The sequence below is a fragment of the Uloborus diversus genome, chromosome 4 (genome assembly GCF_026930045.1).
Source record: "Uloborus diversus isolate 005 chromosome 4, Udiv.v.3.1, whole genome shotgun sequence".
Taxonomy (NCBI): domain Eukaryota; kingdom Metazoa; phylum Arthropoda; class Arachnida; order Araneae; family Uloboridae; genus Uloborus; species Uloborus diversus.
The window spans coordinates 192,753,036-192,780,850 of NC_072734.1; the positions used below are offsets into that span (position 1 = coordinate 192,753,036).

A 27,815-nucleotide genomic window follows, 5' to 3' on the forward strand; every position below is an offset into this window, starting at 1 on the left:
AGAGTCGCATAAATTTCTTTATAAAAAAAAGTCAAATGTGTTTTACCATTCGATAAGTCATTCTTTGAAATTGATTGGATGTAATATATTATCTTTATTAATTTCTTATTGAATCAGGTTTATAAAAGCATTTTAGTTGCAACTTGATGTTTAGAAATTCGTATGTACCTTGTTTTATTTTTTCCTATCTTCTTCTTCTTCATCATTTCATGGCCCTCTTACTGCTTGTCAGTCTAGTTACAAATATATGTCATCTGAGAACAAAGGAATTTCTATCAAATTCATTGATTCATGTATATTGTTGTTGCAACTTTATAGTTCGAATTTTTTCAATATTTTCTTATACAGTCATGACGAAGCTCAAGGTACCAAATGAAACTTTGGTTATAGCAGTAATCTATTTATAAAAAGTTGAAAAATACGCCGTAAAACCTGGGGGGAAATTGAAGCTATTGTGTCATAGCAATAAATAGTTTTTGTTTGAATCAGAAACATATAGAATTACCAAAGATCAGAAAAAACCTGGAATTGTCAGGGAATTTTATTTGATCAAAAAAGTTAAGGGATATTATTAAATTAAAAGCTGGAAATCTTTGTAAATGGATCTGGAAAAAAACATTAGTTTTTGCACCATTATCTTTTGCAGCATGTTATTCCTTGATGTTGAAGTTCATTGGTGTTTCCCCTCATTGTGTTCCATGTTATGAAGCGAAAAATATATTCTGAAACTGTCCAAAATTACTGATCATCTTCATTCAATGTTATGAATGATTGTTGCAAATTTGAAATCATGTCGTCATAAATTAGTTTCTGAAAAACAGATGTGAAGTTTGTATCAATAAAATAAGCAGTTTTTGGTTTGTAATTATTAATTTGTATTTATTAAATTTTCATTGTTTTTTACTTACTAACTACAAAATTTAAAAATAATAATAAAATTTTATATTTATTTTGTTCTGTTAGATTTATTTTATTATAAGATATAGCACACGGGTAAAAAAAGGTGACCTAAAGACTGACTGTATTGGCAAAAAAAAAAGCATTGAAGAATTAATATTTAAATGCTTCATAGTAATGCTCCATATGTAGCTGATTTTTTTACTGCAAAAAGCGTAAGAAAATCATTCCTGAAAGTGATTATAATTTTAAGTCTTCGATACATTTTCTGAAAATTGATTTCGAAAATGTGTATTCGGGCCATTCCACGGAAAACGGTAATTTTATCCTGCACGTGACGCTTCATACATTTCATAAAAAATAATTATTTAAAAGGATGATGAACAAAATTTTGGTGCTTAGGAAATCGCAAACGCATGTGTGACTTCTTAAGCAAAAACCTTTTTCAATATTATTTCTTTTTTATGAAATATAGGAACCGTCACGTGCGGGACGAAACTAACGGTTTCAATGAAATGGGCATATACATATCTTTTTTCAATGGTTTAAATAATTATTTCTAAACTAATGCAACATGCTTCCTTTACGTTGGAACCATAGCTTTCAAAATCTATAATTTGTTTTGTCATTGCTGTATTAATAGAGCGAAAATATTAGCTTATTCATAAGCAAGTTACCAGAAGTTGACTTTGGATGTCCCACACGTGACGCATGCAAATAAATTTTATTTTAAATAACAAAATTGTTTAATAAAAATATAATTGTGTCAGGAATATCTTTGCATCAAATGTAAAGATTTAAAAATATGCTTACCCCTGTTTCATTAAAATATTAAGAGATATGACGAAATGTTAATGAAATTTAAGCGTATTTTTGTCCCGTACGTGACGGTGGAATGGCCCATTCTTACAATTCAGTTTTTACTTCCCAGATGGCTTCGGCAACAATCGACACGTTTTGCTGCATGTCCTCTCGCATAGAGCCCAACATCATAACTCATTTCCAGGAGCATGCCTCGCCGTACAACATAGTGTGCCTCTTCTCATCGGTCCTGGGCATGCTGGGCGCCCTCTACCAGGTTCTGCCCTCCGCCCCTCCCGCCATCCCCACTCGACGCCGCAATATCGGCTACACTCAGAAGATTATCATCAACTGGTTGGCGATGGCCGATTTCTTCGCTGCAGCTGGTAAGTAATCTCTTTATAGTAAACTAGTGGCACCCGCACGGCTTCGCCCGTAATAGAAAAATTAAAGGTCTTTTGGTTCGCCTGTATATTTACAAATAATGTATGGTGAATTTTCTCGCCAATTGGCTTGTACCGACGTTACGGTTCCACGTTATGATAATTTCGTATCTCGCCAATTGGCTCGTGCCCATGTTACGGTTCCACGTTATGATAATTTCGTCATTTATGATAGTTTTTTTTTCTTAAAATTGGAATAAAAAAAGAACCACATCGAATGTTCGAAAGATCGCTTGGAGGTGCACACCCCCATGCTACATACTAACTTTGTGCCAAATTTCATGAAAATCAGCCGAACGGTATAGGCGCTATGCGCGTCACAGACATCCTACAGACATCCTACAGATATCCTACAGACATCCAGACATCCTCCGGACAGAGAGACATTCAGCTTTATTATTAGTAAAGACTAGTGGTACCCGCACAACTTTGCCCGTAGTTGAAAATTGAAAGATCATTCGGTTCGCCTGTATATTTACAAATAATGGATGACAAATTTCTCGCCAATTGGCTACGATCATTTGCTCGACAAAGTTACAGTTTCACGTTATGATAATTTCGTAATTTAACACTTCCACGTTGTGATCATTTGCTCGGTAAAGTTTTCTTAACCCTTCAAGCGGCCGTGACGTAAAATTCCTTCACCCAGCGATGTATCGAAGAGCGGCCGTGTCGAAAAATTTCGCCATGAATATTCTTCCATAGAATTTTACGCTGCAGCCGTTCTCGAAGCAGAATATTCAAGGCCAAATTTTTCGACACGGCCGCTCTTCGATACATCGCTGGGTGAAGGAATTTTACGTCACGGCCGCTTGAAGGGTTAAAATTCTAATAGAAAAATAACAAAATCAAATTTTCAAAAAATCGCTTCGAGGTGCACACCCCCACAGGGGCGGCATTTCAGCATTTCGTTTGGGGGGTCGAGTTTCTAGAACATGATTTTCCTCAGTACGGTATAAAATAAATATTGGTTAACAGGAAGGAATAAAAAAAACGGTTTTAATGTTAAGAATAATTAGGTTGTTAAAAGCAATTAAAATTTTAGCTATCAAATCTTCAAATTTATTTTGCAACAAATTATCTCACAAAATATCTCAGTACTAGTTTTTATATTTAGAAAAGCTTTAGTCTGCTATTTTTGGAGTCAGGAAGAACAGAAAATTTTGTAATATTTACTCAATATCCAGTGTTTTGCTTTATTTCTAGTACAGCTAAAGATGAAGGTCTATCTTTCCTCATTTCGCTTCGAAAGTAATTCTCTAACCTCTTGAGACACAAAAGTCATCTTTAAAATGACTGACCAGATTGAAATAGAGCAAAAACAATGGAAGCAAGAAAAATTTATGTTAAAAAACACAGTTCCTTCAGATTTCTCTTTAAAATAACCAAGAAAGCTTTTTAAATTGGGCTAGTATTTATTTGGCATCATTAAAAAGTATAGTCGTAATTCACAAAACAATTACTCTTTCCTCATGCTATAAAATTTTCTTGTAAGTGCAGTGGCGCAGAGAGGAGGGGGGTGAAAACACCCCCCAGATTCATTGGTTTTAACATAAACGTAAATTCTAATGCAGTAGTTTATGCATATGAAAGGGCTGTTTTGATCCCTTCCGAACGTATTTTTCATCCAAAAAAAAAATCCTCCAGAAGATATTTTTGATCAAAAGAACCACTCCAAAAGGTATTTTTCATCAAAAAACAACACCCCCTAGAAGATAGTTTTGATTTAAAAAAAAAACCTCCAGAAGAAATTTCAGGCTGCGCTATGGCTATAAGTGTAATATTTTCTTTTTCGTTTTCTATAACCAACCTACATAATATTGAACTTAAGACCAAAGAGAAATGTATCTCATCAAATCCTGCCTCAATTTCTTGAGAAACTGAATTGATTATATTGTTCAAAATATTAATTCAATAATTTGACTACAACTTCATGTGGGTTTTGTCACCTCTTCTACATTAGCATACAGTAAAAACTGTTATAAAAAGTTCTGTCAAAAAGTTCCACACTTGGTTCAAGTAGGCATGAGGGCGAAAATTACAAAGAGTGTCAATTGTCAATCCAATAATTGCTATTGAAATTTTTATGATAGAGTGTAGCATTGTTCAGAAAACGTTCCGCAGGAAATAAAGTAAGCAAAAATTCAAACCAAGTCGTACAAATTAAAATAAAATTAGATTTTCTGTCATTGAGAAGGTCGCTTTCCAGTAATTCATCTAGGGAGCTTTTATAGGTTTAACTCTTGAATACCATTTGTGTCTCTCAGAGATTGTCAAGTAAAGAGCCTGAAGATATATTTGTTGATGTAAAAGTATCTTTTGATGTGGGAAGTTTTTCAAAAAGAGCATATCTTTGCAAAAAGTTTCTATGAAAGCATATAATATATCGAGTTGCAATGTGTTTCAAGAACACGGAAACAATGAACACGGAAACTAGCTAAACATTAAGTTACCAATATGAGCATTAAATTTATGTAAAATGACATGGAGTTTACGTGTAAAAATAGCGCAGTCTCAACACTGTACGGGCATCTCATACAAGATGCCCCATCATAATATAGATTACACAATTTTTAAATATTTAATCCATATGAAGAGATTACTTCTTTAGTTAAGGCAAACCATTATTTTCCATCAGTTTTTTTTTTTGTCTGAAAATGCAGGCAAATGATTTTCTAAGTTATCTAAATTGAATTTACCCTTTTTTTTATTATTCTTATTGAAAGATTTGGTGGTGCGACCGCCCCCTCTTGACCCCCCTATTTGCCGCCCTGCACCCCCATGCTACAAACTAGTTCTGTGCCAAATTTCATGAAAATCGGCCGAATGGTCTAGGCGCTATGCACATCGCAGACATCCAGACAGACTTTCAGCTTCATTATCTTTACTAATAATAAATCTGAAAGTCTCTCTGTCTGTCAGGATCTCTGTGACGCGCATAGCACCTAGACCGTTCAGCCAATTTTCATGAAATTTGGCACGAAGTTAGTTTGTAGCATGGGGGTGTGCACCTAAAAGCGATTTTTCAAAGATTCGATGTGGTTCTTTTTCTATTGCAACTTTAAGAATAAAATTATCATAAGATGGACGAGTAAATTACGAAATTATCATAACGTGGAACCGTAACATGGGCACAAGCCAATTGGCGAGATACGAAATTATCATAACGTTAAACCGTAACATGGGTGCAAGCCAATTGGCGAGAAAATTCACCAAATATTATTTGTAAATATACATGCAAACCAAAAGACCTCTTAATTTTTCTATTACGGGCAAAGCCGTGCGGGTACCACTGGTAGTAAATAAAAGTAAGGTTTTAAAGAAATTCCGGAAGGAAGTCTGTGGCGGGCCTGCGTCCAGGAGACCCCACAGCAACTACAGCCTTGAAATTTGTACAAAACTACTTTGAGCCCCATTTGTTTGCACCTAATTTTTTTTATTAAATTTGAATTAATCTTTTTAAAATCAAATTTTTAAGCTCAAATTTCACGTAAATGTCCTATTATTGCCTATTAAAGGGATGAAAAATTACTTGCATACATTGATATTATGTATCGTTGGAAAGGGTAGAATTTTCCGCATTCTACGCATTTTGTTTCAATGCTCTAACTTAAATACGGCGGGAGTTATTTCCATTTTTAGCTCAAACTTTTTTAGGCTTAGCTGAAGTTTAGGCACTACTTTCTTCATTAAATCTATCAGTAAAAAGCGAAGGAATTATCCCACAGTTTTCTTTTTGACACCACTGGAAAGAGCGGCTTTTTTTACTCCTGATATAACATGGCCTGTTGTCGAAAAACTAAACTTCTATCTCCAAAGGAAAAAAAGTTACAAGCCATTAAAAATCAAGTTTGAATAATCTCATCTCCATTAAAATTATTGATGTTTTATTTGGCGTTGCCGTAGTCACGTCTTTTCGGTTCTCTTGTTTTGTCTTTCCTTATTCACAAATTTTAAGGATTTCAATTTTAACGGAAAATCTTAGGCTCAACTCAATTCAAGCCCCGAGCTAAAGAGGATCACTAGAGACCACGAATATGAAAGCGACTTTTCAAACGTACAAAACTGTAGTTTTGCAATGCTCAGGAGCCCCGTAGCCCTTACAGCTCTGCAACTTGCTACAAGTTATTTTGAAATCCGGGAAAGGGATGCTTTTTGATCCAAAGGAAGCTCATAATGCCTTTTTAATCTGTTTCTTTTTAATTGACGATTTAAATCTTTGCGAAGCAATCTTCGGGGGCTGGTGAGCGTTAGCAATCAGGGGGCAGAGCCCCCTAGTTTGTTAAAAAACACACTGATCTAGAGATGTAAAATTTCTGAAAACTTTGAGAAGGTAGAAAAATAACCTTTTTTTTTCCTGGGAAAAATTGATTTTTAACTTCATACAAGGTATTGAATAACTCTTTCTTTTTAAGAAAACATAAAAAAAAATGTTGGATATAAAGGTGCCATCCATGTTATTTTTTCTTTTCAGCAGAAATTTTCATCAAAGTTAAAGTTAATTTTTAAGAAAACCACCAAAAATTGCCTATATTAGGCAAATCATCAATTAATCATTGATTTTTGAGCAAAATGTGATTTTTGTAAATTGTTGAATCATTCATTTCAGCAGTTTGCTTTATTTATTTATTTATTTAATTTTTTATTTTATTTTAATTATTTATTTATTTTGCTTTTTTTTCTCCCAGTTTTGTTACATGCACTTGTGTGTGCTCATATATACACACATAAATAACGTTTAAAATCTAAACAAAGCAAAACTAAAGCTAATTTACTGAAGAAATAGAAGATTTATTATATTTTGAAAGTGAAAAAGAAACTTTATTAAAACATGAAGTACAATCTTATTAAATTTGGAAATATTTGGTTACCAACAATTTTTTATTAGCCAAAAACAGCCAGTGTAGTTCATCAGTTAAATAAATAACAATGAGTTTTCCTGAAATTACACAGCTATTTTGAAACTTTTCCTTATTTCCATTGGCTTTTAATGCTTTGAAATGCTGTGAAAAGTTTTACCTGTGCCATATTTTTAACCATGTTAATAAAAAAAAGGAAAATAATGAGGACGAAAAACGTTTTATAATGTGAAAGGTTGAATCTATTCTATCCCCCCTCTTCCTCTCTCTCTCTCTCTCTTTGAGGCTTTGATAGATTTCTAAACAAATTCTTAATTTTTTTATGCTTTCAGGTATCCTGTTGCGTTCGATATTCTGGTTATGGAAAGGCGACATCATTCAACAAGAAGGTTTGGACCTAGTCATTTGTGCCGTTTTTGCAGTAAGAAATTTTCTATACTCCAAGTTGACAAACAGAACTTTACCTACCCTTAGCGAATTTCACTGAATATTTTCATATTGAAGACACTAGTACTTAGTCTTTACTTGGATTAGTGGTACTCAACTTTTGAGATGAAAAGATTTTAAATTGAAAAATAGTTAATGTTTTTTTTACTACTTTAGTGACTAACTGGGAAATTAATCGCTTCTAAATACCTTATAGGGCATATAAGGAACTCTGCAATCTTCTGCTTTTTTTTAAACCTTTTTACTTCCTTTTACAAAAAAGGAAGTATTGTATTCGCAAAAAAATTTTCACTCAAAAATTGGCCTTAATTTCCATTTTGCTCGCCCCCGAATGAATATTGATTTTTTTTCAACCCGACCACACGTGGATACATGCCTAAGAACGTATAGACACCTGAAGAATCCATTTTGATGATCCCCGAGTTTATTACAACGAGTTTTCTCGTGATGTATGTATGTACGTGTGTATGTATCTCGCATAACTCAAGTACGTTATGTCCTAGAAAGTTGAAATTTGGTACATAGACTGCAAGTGGGGTCTAGTTATGCACCTTCTCTTTTGGCTGCATTCGGATGTTCCAAAGGGGGTCTTTTACACCTTTTTGGAGTAAAATCATTGTTAATTTCAATGTAAACTCAAGTGGTGTTAGAATTTGGCAAACACTTGGCAATATTTTTGCCAAGCTTTTGGTCGCCAAATTTTATCGCCAACTTGGCGACGAATTTGGCGTTTTTTTTTTTTTTTTTAAATCTGGTTTCAATTTGGTCTTATTTAGAGAGTTAACCATTAAATCACATTAAAACTGCCAATATTGCGAAAATGTATGTGTATAAAACGTTTTCTTTGCTTCGGTTTGCAACAAACTTGGAGTGAAAATATTTAGTGTTTCTTTGTTCACTCCGAGGCTTTAAATTGGAGTAAAAGGAAGTCATGTGACGTACACATCAGCTCATTTATGATTGAACATTTTGATGTATGTTTTTTTTTGCATAATTTATAAGCCACTATACTGCCGTGCTAAGCACAGATGTGGTATCTGCACATTTTATCAAAATTGAGTTATTGTCACCAGGTGGTCGTTAGTCATTTAATTTACCTAAAGGTCATGTTTTTCGGCGATTTGTGAACGCGAAATATAAAAAAAAAGCTTTAAGAAAAAAGTCATAACTGCACAGTTTGCGGAGTTTGCTAAGGCAATTTGAGCGTAAGTGACAAATACTAAACCTTTAAAGTGGTATCTGCGCAGTGACCACTTTTTTCCTGAGTATTTTTTGTAGATACGACTTTTATACCTTAGAAAGCAGCATATTTAATAATGTAGCAGTTTATTATAACACAGAAAAAAAAATTAGTTTACCGTTGAATAGTTGATACAGGTTGATAATAAAAATTAATACAACTTTGCATAATTGTTAAAGTAAATATTCAGCTTTTTCTATTCAAATGTTTATTTAAAATGTAAATTCTAAAAATGAAATGCATGTAAAATATTAATATCTAATTCTTTCATGGAAAAAAAATGCATTTAATTCTACGGCCAGTAATATTTTTATTTAAGTATCGTCTGCTGTCAAAATTATCTTCATGCTCGGTAAACATGAATCTAGAAAATAAAATATTATAAAAAACACATTCTTTGAATATAAAAAAACAGAAAATTGTTATGGATTACAGTGTCCAGAGTTTTGAAAATGGTATCTTTCAGAAGGCAGATTCTGTTAGATTTGTATTAACAAAATAAAGCGAAACAGCTAAGTCCAAAGAAAGCAGATGTTTTTAGTATTATTTAATGATACCTTGAGCACGTTTTACTAAGCTATTTTTGTCGTATCTGTGCAAATACCCCTAAAAATGCCTAGTCATTGTCACTTACGGTGAAAATAGCTTAGTATATGAAAAGGTTTTGAAAATGAAATTTGTCGTAACTACATTTATTAATTTTAAATTGAGATTTTTACAAAAATACTCTCTTACGGTTTTTAGATAAGTTATTTACGGAACAACTACCGCAAGGTGAGCATTTAATTAAGTCATAAATCAAAGAAATGAGTTGTAAAACTTTAATCGTCGATTTCTCATTTTGAGCTCTACTGCAGATACCACATCTGTGCTTAGCACGGCAGTATACCTGTGCTGCCCGAATTTTTGGATGTCAACACAGCAGTATGCCACTGTGTAAAGAGTTTGTTAAAAATTTAAGTTATAAAGCAAAGTCAGATCCATGAAATTTTTTGAACTATTTTTTTTCTACAGACATGGATTCGATTTTTCTATACTGCAACATACATGTGGACATTTTTCTATGCCATCGATGTCTACCTAGTGTGCAAACAGAAAGTAGGGTAAGTATCAATAAGTTTTGTATTCATAGTTTTCTTGTTTATTGATCTGTTGTTTTGATATTATACTAGGGGCTCCTCCGCCTGCTTGCTTTGCTTGCCTACCCCATTCTTGACCTGTGACCAGGGTGGCCGAGATCAAAGGCTCTTGTCAGTTATGTTGCCAGCCCCCCTCCCCCTCCCCCAGAAAGAAAGAAAAAATCAAAACTACTTACTTTCAAAAGTGCGGGGGGGGGGGGGGAGGTGCCCCTTGCGAGTACTCATAGATGTAAACATAACTTGACTATTTTCTATGATGTACTTACTTGTTTATGTATTTTGTAGATAGTTCTCTGTTTAAAATAATTTTTATTTTATTTATTTATTTATTTTATTTATTCATTTCTATTTCTTTTGTAGTATTAAAGAAGTATCAAGGTGTCCCCCAAATCTGGGGACTGTGCAAGAGCACCTCTCTGCCTGATGCTCAGTTGCATCTTATTACAAATCATTTTCCTAGATAAAGCATTTTACCCCCTCCCCCTTGTTTTTTTTTAATAACGTATTCCAGAAGTATGACTTGATATTTTTGACCTAACAAATGGTCTCCTTTTTTTTGCCAACTATTTTTCTTCTTTTAGGAACCGAAAATGTTACCATATTTTTACCTGGTTGATGGCATTTATTTTGACTGGTACTGGACTAGGGACATTGTACTTACCCCACTTTAAGTAAGTGCTGTATTTTAGTGCAGGGTAGTCTAAAATCCCTGTGCTGTTCTAGTATTTTAAAATACTTACAGTATCTAGTTTTACTGAAATTTGTTTTGTACATTCTGGAAATAGTGGAACGTGTAGCTTCAAAAATAAGTTTTTTTTTTTTTTTTTTTTTTCAGATATTGCTATACTTATAGCTGCTAACTTGTATGATTTAGCCGTACATTGTAAGATTTTCAGACGTTTTGTACAATTGTACGGTCTTATGGCAGAGTTGTACGAGAACTGCACACTTCTTGATTGGATAACAGCATGGAGAACATTTTAATCTGTAAGAACTTACAGAAAAACTATTGTTTGGAGCAAGTTTTTGATAGACAACTTTTGAAAGCTGCGAAGTTTGCAACTATTCAAAGTTTAAGTTCAAAAAAAATAAAAGTTTATTTATTTATTTATTTTTTGCTTATAAAAGCACAGATCAAGTAAAGGAAAGGATTTGAAAACAGTATAATACTTTAAATTTTAATACTTTGCTTTATATAATGGTCAAAAAAGTGTAGAAATACAGCCACTGCGTACATTGTAAGATTTTTTAAGTTGGCATGTTGGCAGCAAGGTAGGCAAGAACCTGAGATGGTTAAAGAGTTTTAAAATGACTCCTGTAATTGTTTAAATGAAACAAGAAACAAAATTTTTTTGCTGATGCCTACTTTTGCAGCCATAATCTCCATACATAAAAAGAAAAAAACATTAAATATATTAGTAGAAAATTTCACTCTTAAATAATGTTTTTAACTTTGTTTTCCAATTTGCAGTGAAATAGCCACAAAACATTTGTAATATGATGCTGAAAATGTTTTGAATATTTATTGGAGCAAAACAGATTTTTCCTACTACGTTGTATCACAAGTGGTTTTATATTTTTCACATGATGAATTTGTTGCGTACGTGTTTAAAGCTTCTTAACTGAATTTGACTACATATATTTCCACCCCGCCGTATTATTTGGGCACATCTTATACTTCACAACCAAAAATCTATACATATAATAAAATAAGATGTTTGTGTGTGTGTGTGTGTGTGTGTTTGTGGCGCGCATCCCGGGAAAACGGTAAGGCCTAGAAAGATGAAATTTGGTATACAGGTGTAGTTTTTGCTGAAATTGTGCACCTCGGGCTTCGATTTTTGATATTTTAATTAGAAAAAAAGTTATTTAATGTTTTATGTGATTTTTAGCACTTTTTAGTATTTTTAACCTCACAGACCCCGAACCAATCGCGCCAGACAAATATTTTTTGCACTATAGTGTCCGAAATTTAATTTTAAATATGATGAACAAAAAAATTTTGAAGATAGAGCAATTTTTGTATTTTTTATGAATTTTTGAAAAAACCTTTATTTTGCATTTTTTTCTGGGTTTAATTTTTTTCTAAACGCATCCCGCGAAAAATATAATGACCTCTTTTCTACAATTTTACTATGTAGTAGCCAGAACATTTCGCCCTCTACAGAAAAAAAAAGTTTTCAAAAATATTCAAAAGTTTTTTTTTTACAATTTTTTAAAGGCAGGACGAAGATATGAGCTATCGCTTCACGGAAGATCTGCTGTCCGCCGACTGCTGCGAATATGACGTAACGTAACCACGTGATCTAACTGAAGTGCGTAACTTGCTTTTTTCTTTCCTTCCTTTCGAAGGATTCATTCGCTTTTTTTTTTCTTTCCGGGTATTTCTCCCCCCCCCCCCCCCCCGGATGTTTTGCTAAACATTCGATTTCGGTTAATCAGACGGACCACATCGGATCGTTTTGGTCCCAGCCACTTTTTTTTTTTGAATTTCAATAAAAACAATGATTTTTATACTTTGGCAAACTCCGGGTACCACAAAGACATCAATTTTTTGCGCATTTTAATAAATAAGTAAGCGCGCTTTTTTTGCATGACTTTCTTTTTGTTAGGGAATAAGATTGGAGGTTAGATCAAAATAAATAGAGATAGATGAGAAAATTTAGAGATGGATCGAATAGGTAGATAGATATACAATGAGTGTACAAATTTTTTTTTTTTTTTTTTAATTTTGTTCTCGAATTAATACTTTTTTTCTTTGAAAAAAGATTGTTAATTACTATCAGAGGTAAATTTCCATGGATCTAGAGAAAGATAAATCTACAGATCGATGTACAGTGAGAGATAGACAGACCCCGTTATTAAAAGAACAACAACGGGGGTTGGGGGGGGGGGGCGCCGCTGCGATTTGAAAACATTGTTAATTACTGTCGGAGGTAGATACGCATAGATCGTATAGATAGATAGATAGACGAATGCAGAGGTCGATATAGTAGATGGAGAGCAAGAAAAAGACATGGCCGTTATTTAAGGAACTTCAACGGGGTATCAATGCCCCCCCCCCCCGCCCACACAACATGATTTTGAAAAAACAATGCTTTCAAGTAAAAGTAGAAGTGTTTTTTGTTATTTTTCGACAAAATTTGCATGAAGTGCAAGTAGTTTGTGTCTCCCCTCCCCCTCCCTTAAAAATATTCCAAACGACGGAACTGGAGATAGATCTAGAAAATATTTTATTTAAATTAATAATGATATAGATATAGATCGATTGATACCGCCACGAAACTTATTTAAGCAGCCGCCGAAGGCGGCAACATTGGCGTAAAAAGGCATACATATAATAAAACAAGATGTTTGTGTGTGTGTGTGTGTGTTTGTGGCGCGCATCCCGGGAAAACGGTAAGGCCTAGAAAGATGAAATTTGGTACACAGGTGCAGTTTTTGCTGAAAATTTGCACCTCGGGCTTCGATTTTTGATATTTTAATTAGAAAAAAAGTTATTTAATGTTTTATGTGATTTTTAGCACTTTTTAGTACTTTTAACCTCACAGACCCCGAACCAATCGCGACAGACAATTATTTTTTGCACTATAGTGTCCGAAATTTAATTTTAAATATGATGAACAAAAAAATTTTGAAGATAGAGCAATTTTTGTATTTTTTATGAATTTTTGAAAAAACCTTTATTTTGCATTTTTTTCTGGGTTTAATTTTTTTCTAAACGCATCCCGTGAAAAATATAATAACCGCTTTCCTACAATTTTACCATGTAGTAGCCAGAACATTTCGCCCTCTACAGAAAAAAAAAGTTTTCAAAAATATTCAAAAGTTTTTTTTTTACAATTTTTTAAAGGCAGAACGAAGATATGAGCTGTCGCTTCACCGAAATCTGCTGTCCGCCGACTGCTGCGAATATGACGTAACGCAAACACGTGATCTAACTGAAGTGCGTAACTTGCTTTTTTCTTTTCTTCCTTTCGAAGGATTCATTTGCTTTTTTTTTCTTTCCATGTATTTCATTTGTTTCTCCCCCCCCCCCCCCCCCGATGTTTTGCTAAACATTCGATTTCGGTTAATCAGACGGACCACATCGGATCGTTTTGGTCCCAGTCACTTTTTTTTTTTTTTTTTTGAATTTCAATAAAAACAATGATTTTTATACTTTGGCAAACTCTGGGTACCACAAAGACATAAATTTTTTGTGCATTTTAATAAATAAGTAAGCGCGCTTTTTTTGCATGATTTTCTTTTTGTTAGGGAATAAGATTGGAGGTTAGATCAAAATAAATATAGATGAGAAAATTTAGAGATGGATCGAATAGGTAGATAGATATACATTGAGTGTACAAAAAATGTTTTTTTTCTTTTTTTTTTTTTAATTTTGTTCTCGAATTAATATTTTTTTTCTTTGAAAAAAGATTCAAAGATTGTTAATTACTATCAGAGGTAAATTTCCATGGATCTAGAGAAAGATAAATCTACAGGTCGATGTACATTGAGAGATAGACAGACCCCGTTATTTAAAGAACAGCAACGGGGGTTGGGGGGGGGGCGCCGCTGCGATTTGAAAACATTGTTAATTACTGTCGGAGGTAGCTACGCATCGATCGTATAGATAGATAGATAGATAGACGAATGCAGAGGTCGATATAGTAGATGAAGAGCAAGAAAGAGACATGCCCGTTATTTAAGGAACTTCAACGGGGTGTCAATGCCCCCCCCCCACACACACCATGATTTTGAAAAAACAATGCTTTCAAGTAAAAGTGGAAGTGTTTTTCGTTATTTTTTGACAGAATTTGCATGAAGTGCAAGTAGTTTGTGTCTCCCCTCCCCCTCCTTTAAAAATATTCCAAACGACGGAACTGGAGATAGATCTAGAAAATATTTTATTTAAATTAATAATGATATAGATATAGATCGATTGATGCCGCCACGAAACTTATTTAAGCAGCCGCCGAAGACGGCAACATTGGCGTAAAAAGGCAGATGATAATATTGATATATAGAGAAAAACATTGATTAATACTGTCGCTAAATTGTCTATGCAGCCGCCGAAGGCGGCAACCCTGGCGTAAAAAGGCGGACCAGCTGGTCGCCGAAGGCGGCTAGTAAATAAATAAAATAGACATTATTCATCATTTTTGTTCCCTTTGATAAATAAAACCGAAACATTAAATTTGAAAGCTGTGACAAAGAAAATAAAGAATGAAATGAAGAAAGTGCGCGCACAACGTCTCATTTTAAATTTGAAATTATCCTAATTAATATTATTTGTTTGTTGCATATGGATGTATATTGTATTTGTTTTAAGCTTAAAACGAAGTGTTTGCTACTGTCTTAAATGTTTTAACATTATATTTTTAGGTGTCATAGTGAACCGCTGAGGGTTTTGCCAAATTACCTCCTTTCTTATGTTCCTATAGTGGTTATTATGATATTGAACCCAGTTTTGTACGTTTTATCATCAAAAAATGGTAAACATGTTTTTGTTATTAAAGTTTGTTGTACAATAGATTGTTTTGAGAAATATTACCGTATTTTCCTGTATAATCCACGGATTATCAAAAAAATTCCGTTTCTCCCTAAGTTTGCAATTTTTCTTAAAATGTCACTCGACTTTAAGACCTTACGTCTCGATAACAAGGAGAGAATTGCAAATTTATAAGCTACTAGTGATACCCGCACGGCTTTGCCCGTAATAGAAAAATCAAAAGGTCTTTTGGTTCGCCTGTATATTTACAAATAATGTATGACGAATTTTCTCGCCAGTTGGCTTGTACCCATCTTACGGTTCCACGTTATGATAATTTCGTATCTCGCCAATCGGCTTGTGCCCATGTTACGGGTTCCACGTTATGATCATTTCGTAATTTACTCGTCCATCTTATGATAATTTTGTTCTTAAAATTGGAATAGAAAAAGAACAAAATCGAATTTCCGAAAAATCGCTTCGAGGTGCACACCCCCATGCTACATACTAACTTTGTGCCAAATTTCACGAAAATCGACCGAACTGTTTAGGCGCTATGCGCGTCACAGACATCCAGACATCCTCCAGACAGAGAGACTTTCAGCTATATTATTAGTAACTAGTGGCACCCGCACGGCTTTGCCCGTAATAGAAAAATTAAAGGTCTTTTGGTTCGCCTGTATATTTACAAAATGGTGAATTTTCTCGCCAATTGGCTTGTACCGACGTTACAGTTCCACGTTATGATAATTTCGTATCTCGCCAATTGGCTTGTGCCCATGTTACGGTTCCACTTTATGATAATTTCGTAATTTATGATAGTTTTTTTTCTTAAAATTGAAATAAAAAAAGAACCACATCGAATTTTCGAAAAATCGCTTTGAGGTGCACATCCCCATGCTACATACTAACTTTGTGCCAAATTTGATGAAAATCGGCCGTACGGTCTAGGCGCTATGCGCGTCACAGACATCCTACAGACATCCAGACATCCAGACATCCTCCGGACAGAGAGACTTTCAGCTTTATTATTAGTAAAGAAAACACATGTTTTGCTATGCTCTTACATTTACTGTTTAGTTGAGTTTCGATTTTTTTCCCCATTGCTACATTATTTGTGTGGTTGGTGAGAAATGCTGAAGCTTTTGAGTTGAAGCTTTATCATCAACATTTTTCAATTTCCTTGCAGTTCGCATTTTGCTGACAGGTGGATTGGGTCAGCTGACTTATATAGAGCACAATCTTCTGGCTGCTCTCAAGGAGAAATTCTTCTGTATAGTCCTCGTTTTTTACGTTTGGTAAGTTTTGGAATTTATGAAAGTCATTATCAGGGTTGGCAAGTTTTTGCCGGAGGCGGAAAAAACCATGGAAAAAACCTTGGTTTTTACCGCCCGGCAAAAATAGGTTTCGGCCAGTTTTTGCCAAAGTGGCAAAAATAGATTTTGTGTTAACAACTTACGGACAGTTTTTTTTCCTTTTATATAAAAGTAAAAGCATGAAAAGATTTTGATAAAAGGCTTTGCTATTTTTTGTAGAGTGAGCTAGTATCCCTAAAAAGTAGAGTGAATATAGAATGCACATACTGATCAGCTTTTCTTTCTTCTTTTTAAATTCTTCTCTTGGCTATATCCATTTTCCCAGTAAGTGAGAAAAAATGTATTATTTCTTCAGTGAGGAAAAGTTAATATTTTTCTATATTCAAGTAAATATTCTGTTATTAATTAAATAACTTAAAAATCTTAGTGGGATCAAAAAAAGAAAGTGATTAATTAAATATATATATATATATAATTAGAATTCAATTTTTTTTATTAATTTACTAAGCTTAAGTAAAAATTCTTTGTTTTTGCATTGAAAGAATTGGCTCATTCTGAAAAATTTTTTTTAGCAAACATTTAATATCTTAAGTTTTGCAATCCCAACATTTGTTTTTTATTTATTTTTCACCTTATAAATTAGAAGTAACATGGAGAGACATAACTAAAATATTAAAGTACATTATTTATATTATATTGTCACTATTTCTTGATTAACACTATAATGCTACTTTATTTGCAAAATTGCCATTTTTTCCATTTTTGCCGTTTTTTTCCATTTTTGCCATGGTTTTTTCCACTAACCCGGCAAAAATACCTTTTTGCCGGCAAAAAACCCAACCCTGGTCATTATTAACTTTATTGAAATTGAAACCATTGTACAACTCCAACAGTGCTCTTTTTTAGTGATCATTGCTCTAAAATAGCCATAGTGGAAGGTTGCAGTACAGTTGAACGTTCTTAATACGAACACGTTTAATGCGAAATCACGGTTAAAACAAACGTTTTGTTCATTAAGTTTGATTTGCTTCCTCATTACCTGAAAAATTTCTTTTAGAATTTATTCATCTTTTTACTTTCTTCTATATCTAATATATAGAAGAAAGTATTGGATTCGTGCAAATTTTCGAATTTCGAATTTTGACGGATTCGAACATTTTGAGGTGTGCTGAGTCCATTTCGACTATTTTTGGAAAATGTCTGTCTGTGTGTATGTGTGTCACGTCTATGTGTGACCACTGTGTGTTTTTTGTGGCCGCTCTACAACAAAAACTACCGCATGAAATCGAACAAAATTTAGTACACATATGTGCCCCTATGTGAACTTGTGCCCATTAGTTTTTGGCGCGAATTCCTCCAAGGGGGGTGGAGCAATGGGACGTTTTTCGAGTTACGCGTGCTTGCTATTCCTCAGGAAGTTACTGGCGGAATCAAACAAAATTTGGTCCATATGTTGGTATTAACAGGAACAGGTGCTGATTCAATTTTGGTGTCAATAACTCAAACGGGGGTTGAGCTGTAGAACGTTTTTTGTCGTCAATTGTGACTGCTGTATCTCAAGAAATAATGAACGGAATGAAAGAAAAATTTATCGGCAAGTAGCCCTTAGTGGGTATAAGAACTGATTTTAGTTTTGTGTCAACAGCTAAAAAGGGGGTAGCGCAATCACCCGTTCTTTTTTTCCATTGTGAGTGCCCTATCTCAAGAAGTAATGCTACGTTCTGGTTGAAATTTGGAATATATGTGAATCCATACGTAAACAGGCTTTGGTTCAATTTTGGCGTCAATCGCGCCAAGAGGTGCTGATTTATTTTTATTATCATTATTTTTTAGCGAATAAAAATAGGTTTATTAATGCAACAATAAGAAAGATAAATCGTAATAGATTGTCGTCTGCGTATTTCTCGTGATTTTAATTGTATGGAAATGATCGGAAATATTATCTCAATGATTTAAAGTTTTTAACTGTTGCCATCTTATGTTTGTTAACAAATAAAATATTTGTAATTAATTCAAGCAAGGCTTTTGAAATAACTTTCAATTTTCGCTCTTTGCTTTGCTTTTGCAATAATTCAGACATTGGGATGGTCGTCAAGTTTTTGCATGTGTAATTTTGTTTTTGTTGGGAATATTGCTTCCTCGTCAAGCATGGGGAGGGATCAGAAAAAAAAAGAAAAATATAGAAGAAAGTTTCGTGATGGCCACAACATACTAGTTTTTAGGTGGTAGAAGTCTTATAGTGAATGTGTACAGAGAAGAATGTTTTTAGTATTTTACATAGAAAATAAAGCATGTACATTTGTTAACCTGTGAACATTTCAATTTCTTGAAATCAAAACTGTTCATCTTCCCTTGTGGGTTACAACTTACTCTGCGATCGTCAAGTATCATTTTCTGTTTTCAATGTTTTACAAAAACATTCATTTATAAGAAATAAGTGATTTTTTTCTGATTGTACTAATTGTTTGATCACAACGTGTATATTAGAAGTAATTTTTTTTAAATATAGGTAAGCATTTCTTCGTTTTTTCTGAATTACTCATTCTCGGTTGTAACGAATAACGGCGACTACGAGCAAATTTGTGAATTTTTGACATTTCGTATTAACCGAGTTTAACTGTATCTTTTTAAAACTGAGACTACCTTCACACTGGTAGCTGCATAACTTTAGCAGACCAGTAAAGATGCTTACTTTCCAACTGAAATAATACTTTTGAACTTTTAATGTCAGTTCCTGACAGGGTTGGCAAAAACCCGGGTTTTTTTTAAAAAGCCCATGGACACAGGGTTTTTTGGGTTTTTTTAAATAAAACCCAAAAAAAAACCAACTAAAGCTGGGTTTTTTTTAAAGAAATGTGTTTCTTGGTCTTTTTTTAGGGACAATGTGGGGTACTTGTAACATATTGTAGCGTAAGTATATGGACAAAGCACAAAAATTGTCTTGGGGTAAAAAAAGCTGGAAAACTAGTTAAAATTCAGCGTTTTCTGAAGAAAAGTAAAAAAGACGACAAAACCCAAGAATGGTGAAGTTTCAGATTTTTTAGTTTCCCATGATTACCAACAGTTAAGGCAAAGTTACTTCTCAAGTGATAAAATCTATTGTTTGTTTGTAATTACTACGATTTTTTTTTTAAGTATTTTTTTAATGCCATCAAGAGTTAAGAAATACTATTAAAGTTCAAAATTCATTTTTCATGTCCATTGTCCGTGGTAAAGAACAAATAAAAAATAAGTTTAAATTGTGAAAGTATTTTAATTAATCAATTTTTTTAAAAACTTCTAAAAAATTCTAAAAAACCCAAAAGTGGGCTAAATAATGGGTTTTTTTAAATGGGTTTTTTCAAAAAAAACCCATTGGGTCCAATCCGGCCAACCCTGGTTCCTGATGATGCAGTTATTGGCATAGATAACTTAAATGTGTGCTGAAAATCTTTTTTCTAATATCTTTTAAAGTGTTCTTGTGTATTATTTTCAGTTGGGTGCCAAATGTTATCAATGGTATTATCCTGTGGGGCTTCTGGGATGTCATTCCGCAGAGGTTCCTATTGGGTGTATGGTATTTCATGGTAAGTAGTCAACATTTTCCTTCAGGTCTTATTCCTAAAATTTTTCTCACTTGAAATTTTTAATTTATTTCTGTGTCAGCTTTGAACAATAACTAAAGCAGAGCTTACTGAGGTGCCACACAAAAATTATTTGCCCTTGTGTCCCCTGTTATCGATTGTAAGGTCCAGGGTTCGTCTACATACATCACGATATACATCCGATATTTATTTTAAAAGTATCATGATATTTTGATATTTTTGATATTTATTTTTTTAGCTACGATATTTTCAATATGAAAATTACATTTAGTAATATTGTTCATTTATTATTACTGTCTGACCATTGATTACATGGAAAGGCTAATATCCGGTTTATAGGTGGAAATGGACGTATCTATTAGTTTATAGGGGTGTTAGTTGGTTTGTTACAGATGTGCACTTTTGCCTCTCTATTATTTAGCCTTAGTTTGTAAAAATGAAAATTTGCTCTCAGCAACATTTTTTAAATCTGAAGTATATTCGATATATATTCTCACGGCAAAAAATAATTGAATTATTTATTCACAACAAAGTTTTGAGCTTACCATTTTGCTTTTAGGTTCCTGAACGAAATGAAAATATTTGATTTTCTTTTTGTTGTTTCCATGGTAACTATTTTTGTCTTCCCTTATTTTATTTTAGAGAATGCAATAAATGAATAAGACACTAGTGACATTATAAAACGCATGCCTCAAAATCCCATCGTTATTTTCCCTTCTCCCCTGCTAGATTCATTTAGATGGAATCGTCTTTACTTGGCAGATTGCCAAATTACATTCAATCTACGGTCAAACAGTAAAAATAACCAAAAAGTTGTGTACTATATTTTTATGACATATTAATTTATCATTAATATAACAAAGTAAAATAATATTCCTTTTTTATTTTATATTCATAAAATAGTTAGTATGTAACAATTCAGTTCATGTTAAAAGTGCCTTATTAATTAATAAATGTTAGTCAGAAAAATAAAATGTCTTATGACTGCGCACAGACCAATGAATATTTTTATTTCTGAATCATACAACTGTGTGAAAGTAGCCTAACAGAAGAAAAATGAGAAAAACAGCTAATTCTAAATTAGCTCCATTAAAATTGATAAAAATGTAAAATGAGACATAATATAATGAAAAGAAACCTTAGTTTTAAATCTACATATTGTGATAATTGAAGACTTAGTTTGTGCTGACTGAAAAAATCGGATATATATATCAAAACATGCAATTTTTATCGAAATATAGGATATTTTCAAAATTTTTCAAAAATACCATGATATTTTCAAATCCCGCTAAGGTCTATTGACTCCAAATTTTAACCCTTTCCGGCGCGGTGGTCACAAAAAGGGACACCAATTTTAAAAATTTCTGCAAAAAAAATTTTTTCCTTTAAAACCTCAAAAGTTGTTGCATTAGTATCTTTTATTTCTTCTTAATGCTCATAGATGGCAGCACTACTACTTATGTCTCTTTTTGTTGCCTTAATTTCTTTTTTAAAATACCTCGATTTTCGACCTTAAATACAATAATTTTTTCGAGATTTTAAAATTCATAACATTTGCTGAAACAGTCAACCATTTTCCTTCAGGACCCTTGAGGCATTCAATCATATTTTTGCTAAAGGTTCAAGTTTATTTTTGGATACATAAACAAGGTTCTCTTGCAGGTGTCCCTGAACGTGGACACCGCCCGCTGTTCCGAGAGCATCCGATTTTCCTCATCTCGTCGTTTCCTCACAGCTGCAGTGGGGAAAGTTGTAACTTGATACTTTTCAGAGAAGGGGGAACAAATGGAATTTGTGAAGAGGGAGATTTTGTTTATTTATCTTGGGTTCTTGAGACAGAACAGCTAAGTTTGAAGGCACATGACTGCACACATTTGAGATTTGCTTTTCATGCCAGATAGTTGTTTGCTTTTTACGCTCTCATCTTTGATATTTTTCTTCTGCAAATAGTATTAATTAGCCGTATTTTTTCATTTAATACTTTTAGTCTAAATATTTATTTCTATATAGTAGTAATTTATCATTTGAAATGTTGTAATTGTTGAAATCTTCAATATGCCTAGAAGATTTTTAAGTGCAGATGAAGCTCTGTTGCTATTCAATGAGCTTCCATCTGATGAGGAATCTAATGTCTCAGGAGCTGAGATTTCTTCAGATGAGGAAGCAGTGCCCGAATCTATTTTTGAAAGTGATGAAGATGTTCCTCCTCCTCCCATTTCTTCTGATTCTGAAGAAGATTGCATTGATATAAATGTTCCTGGACCCTCAAAAATCTCTGAAGTAAAATGGATCCGTAGAGGAAAGGGGAGAAATGAACTTCCTAAATTCACTGAAGAGTCCGGACCATCGGAGGAAATTTTAGAAATGGAAGACCACTCTCCATTAGATTTGTTTTTAGCTTTGTTTTCCATTTCACTAATGGATCAAATAGTGTTCCAGACAAATTTATACTGGACGCAGCTAGGCAAGACGTGTTCTCCATTAACCCCAAAGGAGTTTTGCAGATTCATTGCAGTTAATTTGGCAATGGGAATAAAAAAAATGCCCAGCTATAGGGACTACTGGTCTTCCTGTAGTGTTCTACATGATGCTTATATTTCTAAGGCGATGAGCGTGAAGAGGTTCGCTTGGATACTTGGCCATCTGCACCTTAATGACAATTCCTTGCAGCCAAAGAAAGGTGAACCATTGTATGATAAACTTTACAAGTTGAGCCCCTTTTTGACACATTTGTCGGAAAAGTTCTTGTCAGTTTTTCGCCCATCTGAATTGCAATCTATTGATGAGTCTATGGTCAAATTCAAAGGCCGTAGCTCATTAAAGCAGTACATGCCAAAAAAACCAACAAAACGTGGATACAAAATTTGGATGAGATGCGATAAAACTGGCTTTGTGTGCCAGTTTGAAGTATATACTGGAAAAAACGATGCGCTTGTGGAGAAAGAACTTAGTGCAAGATTAGTTAAAACTCTTTGTGAACAAGTCTATGGAAAAAATCATAGGGTTTTCATGGATAACTTTTTCACCTCCTATGATCTGTTTAAGTTTCTGGAAACAAAAAACACATTTGCGTGTGGAACAGTAAACATGAAACGTAAGCATATGCCCAAAAATTTAAGCCCCGATAATTTGCTACAAAGGGGTGACTTTGATTGGGCGGTCAGTAATGACAACGTAGCATGTATAAAATGGAAAGATCGACGAAGTGTACACATCCTTTCCACAATGGAAAATCCGGAAAAAGAGTGTAAAGTAGAGAGAAAAGAAAAAGATGGCTCCAAAAAGGAAGTTTCTTGTCCACAATCTGTTGTTGTGTACAATAAAAATATGGGATTTGTGGACCATTTTGACCATCTGAAAACCCTGTACGAAATCGACAGAAAAAGTCAAAAGTGGTGGCACCGAATTTTTTTTCATTTTCTCGATGTTTGTGTCGTAAATGCATATGTGATACACAAGCAATTGCAGAACAAACAACTGCACAGTTCCGCCGGAAGCACCCGGATAAAAGGCCTAAAAGACTTTAGAGTTGAACTCATTTCGCAACTGATGTTGATGGGTGAAGAGACTTCTCTTTTGAAACGACGCAGCTCAGAAGTGCCGTTGAAAATTAAAAAAATAAACCATCTGTTTCAGAAGAAACACGGCTCAAAAATAGTGAGCATATGCCCATCAAGTGCAACCAGCGGAGATGTGCATTGTGCAGCACAAAAAAGAATACGCATAAAACAGGAACCATGTGCAAAAAATGCAATGTGCCTTTGTGTGTTAGACAAAAAGACGGGCCCACCTTCTTTGAATTGTTTCACACCAAAAAATGAAAACTTTCATATTTATTTTATATTTTAAACTTAAAATTGCATTCTAAAATTGTTTTTAACATTTCAGTTTACTTGTTCTAACTATGTTCGGTAATTTGTCTAAAATCTTTATGAATAAGGTTTTTGGATTTTTGCTTTGTTTTAGTTTAAAAGTTTTACAGGAAATTCATTAGATTTTGTATATTTAATATTTTTAATGCTTAAATTGCCTGAATAATTAATAAAAAGGCTTAAAAACATAAAATATGCGCGCCGGTAAGGGTTAAGACTTGTCAAGAAGTGAAAAGTACCAGGAGACTTCACCCTTTGCATGTGGCAGGTCCTCCATCTGCGTAAAAGATGTTATCTATTTCTCACCAAAACTCGCCGAATTCGGTGACTATTTTTAAAGTTTCGCCTTACTATAAGACCTCATGTTCTGGGAATGGGGGCATGAGGGCAAATAATTTAAGCACCCAAAAACATGTCTTAGTATGCTCTTTTGATTGCTACTCATTTTTTATCATTCTACAGATTTTTTATCATTGTTACACTACTAGAAAATTGCCCGTCAAGGTATGACGGGTGAAAGTTGCTTCTACATTTGAATGAAGCAATGGCCCGTTTGGCAATAGTTTAGTAGTTGAAATATTAACTCTAACTCCAGTGGATAGCGTTCATTGCTTTCGTTTCTTCGTTCCCCTGAAATGACGCAGTCTTACCAGTAAAACAGTTAAGTTACTGGATCGAGTTCAGCCTTGTGAAAATAAAGCCTTTCCCTTTATGGGGTAAACCATGTCCGCACTTAATTCTTTTAGGCAGTGGCAATCGCTGAAACCCATGGCAACAAAGAGGGTGCTACAGGGCACCCCTTTTTCCATTACTTTGCCATTGATTGGTGGATGCAGAAATACCTTGTGGCACCTCTTACAATCAAAATGGGTGACGTCCAATCAAAATTAGACAAACTTTGGAACATTGACATTGATTGGTGGATGCATGAGCTGCATCAGTTTAACACAGAAAAGTCAAAAAGCCCGTTAAGTACCAGTGCCATCTAGTGGGGCCATGGTTAAACATTACCAAAGCATAGTATCAAATGATCATCAGGGGTGATTGTGTTCCGGTATTTTACCGAATTTCCGGTATTTTCGGACGTATTTCCGGAGTGTTTTTATGTCCGAAAATACCGGAATTATGTTTTTTTTTTGTTATGCTTTTATCTCCCTACCTCCGCAATTTTTTTTAAAATTATATAATACTCATCAACTATACCTGCAAGAGCCTTAAGATGGACACCTATCCCTTAAGATGGACAAATGTCAAGATAATTTTGTATAACACCAGCTCAAAAGTAACTTTGTAACCCATTAAAATTTTAATCAAATGTACACACACTATTTCGACTCTGACTATTGAACCATTTAATGCTATGACATAGGTGCACTTAAGTAATAGGGGCCAAAGAATACCCCCCCCCCCAACCCCCGTTCTCGCTTTGAAACTTTCAGGTATTTTTTGATGAACTCACAATCACCCCTGGATCATGCCGTGGCCGGGATTTCGTTGTCAGGAGCGTTACTCAATGAGTGAATTTGCTATCATATATATGAAGCAGTGAGAAGCAAAGGGATGCAAGTGGAAATTTTCTAGTTTTGAGTAAAACGCATGTGAAGATGACGTCCTAGGTAGGCTTTCATTGAAATTTTTTTTCTAAATCATGGTGTATAACAGCACCTACCAGGCCTACTAGTACCATCTCTTGCCCCAAGATGGAGGAGGGGTTCACTACCATTTGTACCGGTTATCTCCAAATTTTTAATTTTGACACTTACACATCCCTTTGCTTTTCTCACTCCCTCATTTGATCCAAGCAATGGCCTGTTTGGTGATGTTTTGATACTTGAACTTTTAACCTTAACTCCAGTGGATAGCTTTCATTATCGACCACTTTTTGGTTTCTTCATTCTCCTAAAATGATAGTCTTACCAGTAAAGCAGTTAAGTTACCGGATCGAGTTCAGCCTTGTCAAAATAAAAACTTTCCCTGTATGTTAATTATTACCAAAACATATTATCAAATGATCCTACCGTGGGGAGAGTTTCACTGTTCCTGACGTCACGAGCGTTACTCGATGAGTGAATTTGCTATTCTTCTTTACTAATAATAAAGCTGAAAGTCTCTCTGTCTGTCTTGATCTCTGTGACGTGCATAGCGCCTAGACTGTTCGGCCGATTTTCATGAAATTTGGCACAAAGTTAGTTTGTAGCATGGGGGTGTGCACCTTGAAGCCATATTTTGAAAATTCAATGTGGTTAATTTTCCTATTCCAATTTTAAGAACAAAATTATCATAAGATGGACGAGCAAATTACGAAATTATCATAACGTGGAACTGTATTACGGGTACAAGTCAATTGGCGAGAAAGTTCACCATACTTTATTTGTAAATATACAGGCGAAACAAAAGACCTTTTAATTTTTCTATTACGGGCAAAGCCGTGCAGGTACCACTAGTTACTAATAATAAAGCTGAAAGTCTCTCAGGATCTCTGTGACGCGCATAGCACCTAGACTGTTCGACCGATTTTCATGAAATATGGCGCAGAATTAGTTTGTAGCATGGGGGTGTGCACCTTGAAGCAATTTTTTAAAAATTTAATTTTGTTCTTTTTCTATTCCAGTTTTATTGGGCAAATTATCATAACGTGGACGAGTAAATTACCAAATTATCATAAGTTGGAACAGTAACATAGTCGAGCAAAGGAACATAGCAAATTGGGGAGAAATTCATCATCCATTATTTGTAAATATACAGTCGAACCAAAAGGACCTTTTAATTTTCTACTACGGGCAAAGCCTTGCGGGTGTCACTAGTATATATACGAGGATTGTATGTTTTCCATTTTATCAAGGCATTAACCGAGTTATGTATTGCAGGCCATGGTAAATCCTCTTCAAGCTGTGTTGAACTCTTTAGTGTACAAAGGTTGGGACGACTGTGGTTCCTCGTGGAGGAACATAAAAGCCCTCTGCTGTTGCCGAGAGCAGCCCCACTCCGGACTCCTGGTCGATGCCTCCTCTTCCGATCACAACATCTACACTCCCGAGCGTCCCACCTTCTCCACGAACAATCTGGTGGATTAGGCAGAAAACGGTGAAAGGAGACTGTAAATAAGGAGATAAATATAGTAAATGGTAATAAATAGGGAAATGCACAGTAGGCTTTCTGTTTAACGACGCACTATTTAACGACTTTCTCTATTTGAAGGCATTTGTCACGGTCCCAGATGGTCCACTGCAGTTTTAAAAGCATTCTATTCAGGGTTGGCAAGTTTCTGCCGAGGTGGTTAAAACCACTGGTAGAAACCGGTTAAAACCGGCATGGCAAAAACCTCTTTCTGCCACATTTGTGGCAGAAACAGGCAAAAACTCAAAAAATGACATAAAAGAAATCTTTGATACCCAATAAGAATTTAGCAAGGGAAAATAATGAAATGTTAGCCAAAGCACAGTTTAATTACAATATCATTAAAAATCAAACATTATATTTTTTGCACTCTGCAGCTGTCTCTAAGAAAAGGTGGATTGAAAATATAAATGATTTCTTAATTTAATATGAATAGAGGACAAATAACAGAATACTCTCGCAACAGAAGAACTAGATGGCAATCCCATCAAGGATCCAGCAAAGATTCATGAAACTTTTATCAATTGTATATATTTTTTAAACTGGTTCACTATTTAGTAACTGGGATGGTTTTAAAACTTGACTGGAAAAATAAGTTTTGGGAAATAGGGTCAATTTGTTTTGTAA

General features: G+C 34.2%; 1 protein-coding gene across 1 annotated transcript; it reads left to right on the forward strand.

The window, feature by feature from the left end:
* The first annotated feature begins 1,828 nt into the window (after positions 1 to 1,828).
* LOC129221078 (G-protein coupled receptor 143-like) lies at positions 1,829 to 27,145 on the forward strand. The gene is made up of 8 exons (XM_054855517.1): positions 1,829 to 2,084; positions 7,333 to 7,421; positions 9,702 to 9,790; positions 10,408 to 10,497; positions 15,194 to 15,303; positions 16,489 to 16,597; positions 20,091 to 20,181; positions 26,939 to 27,145. The coding sequence occupies exons 1-8, from the start codon at positions 1,829 to 1,831 to the stop codon at positions 27,143 to 27,145; spliced, it is 1,041 nt and encodes a 346-aa protein (XP_054711492.1).
* Positions 27,146 to 27,815: the final 670 nt, after the last annotated feature.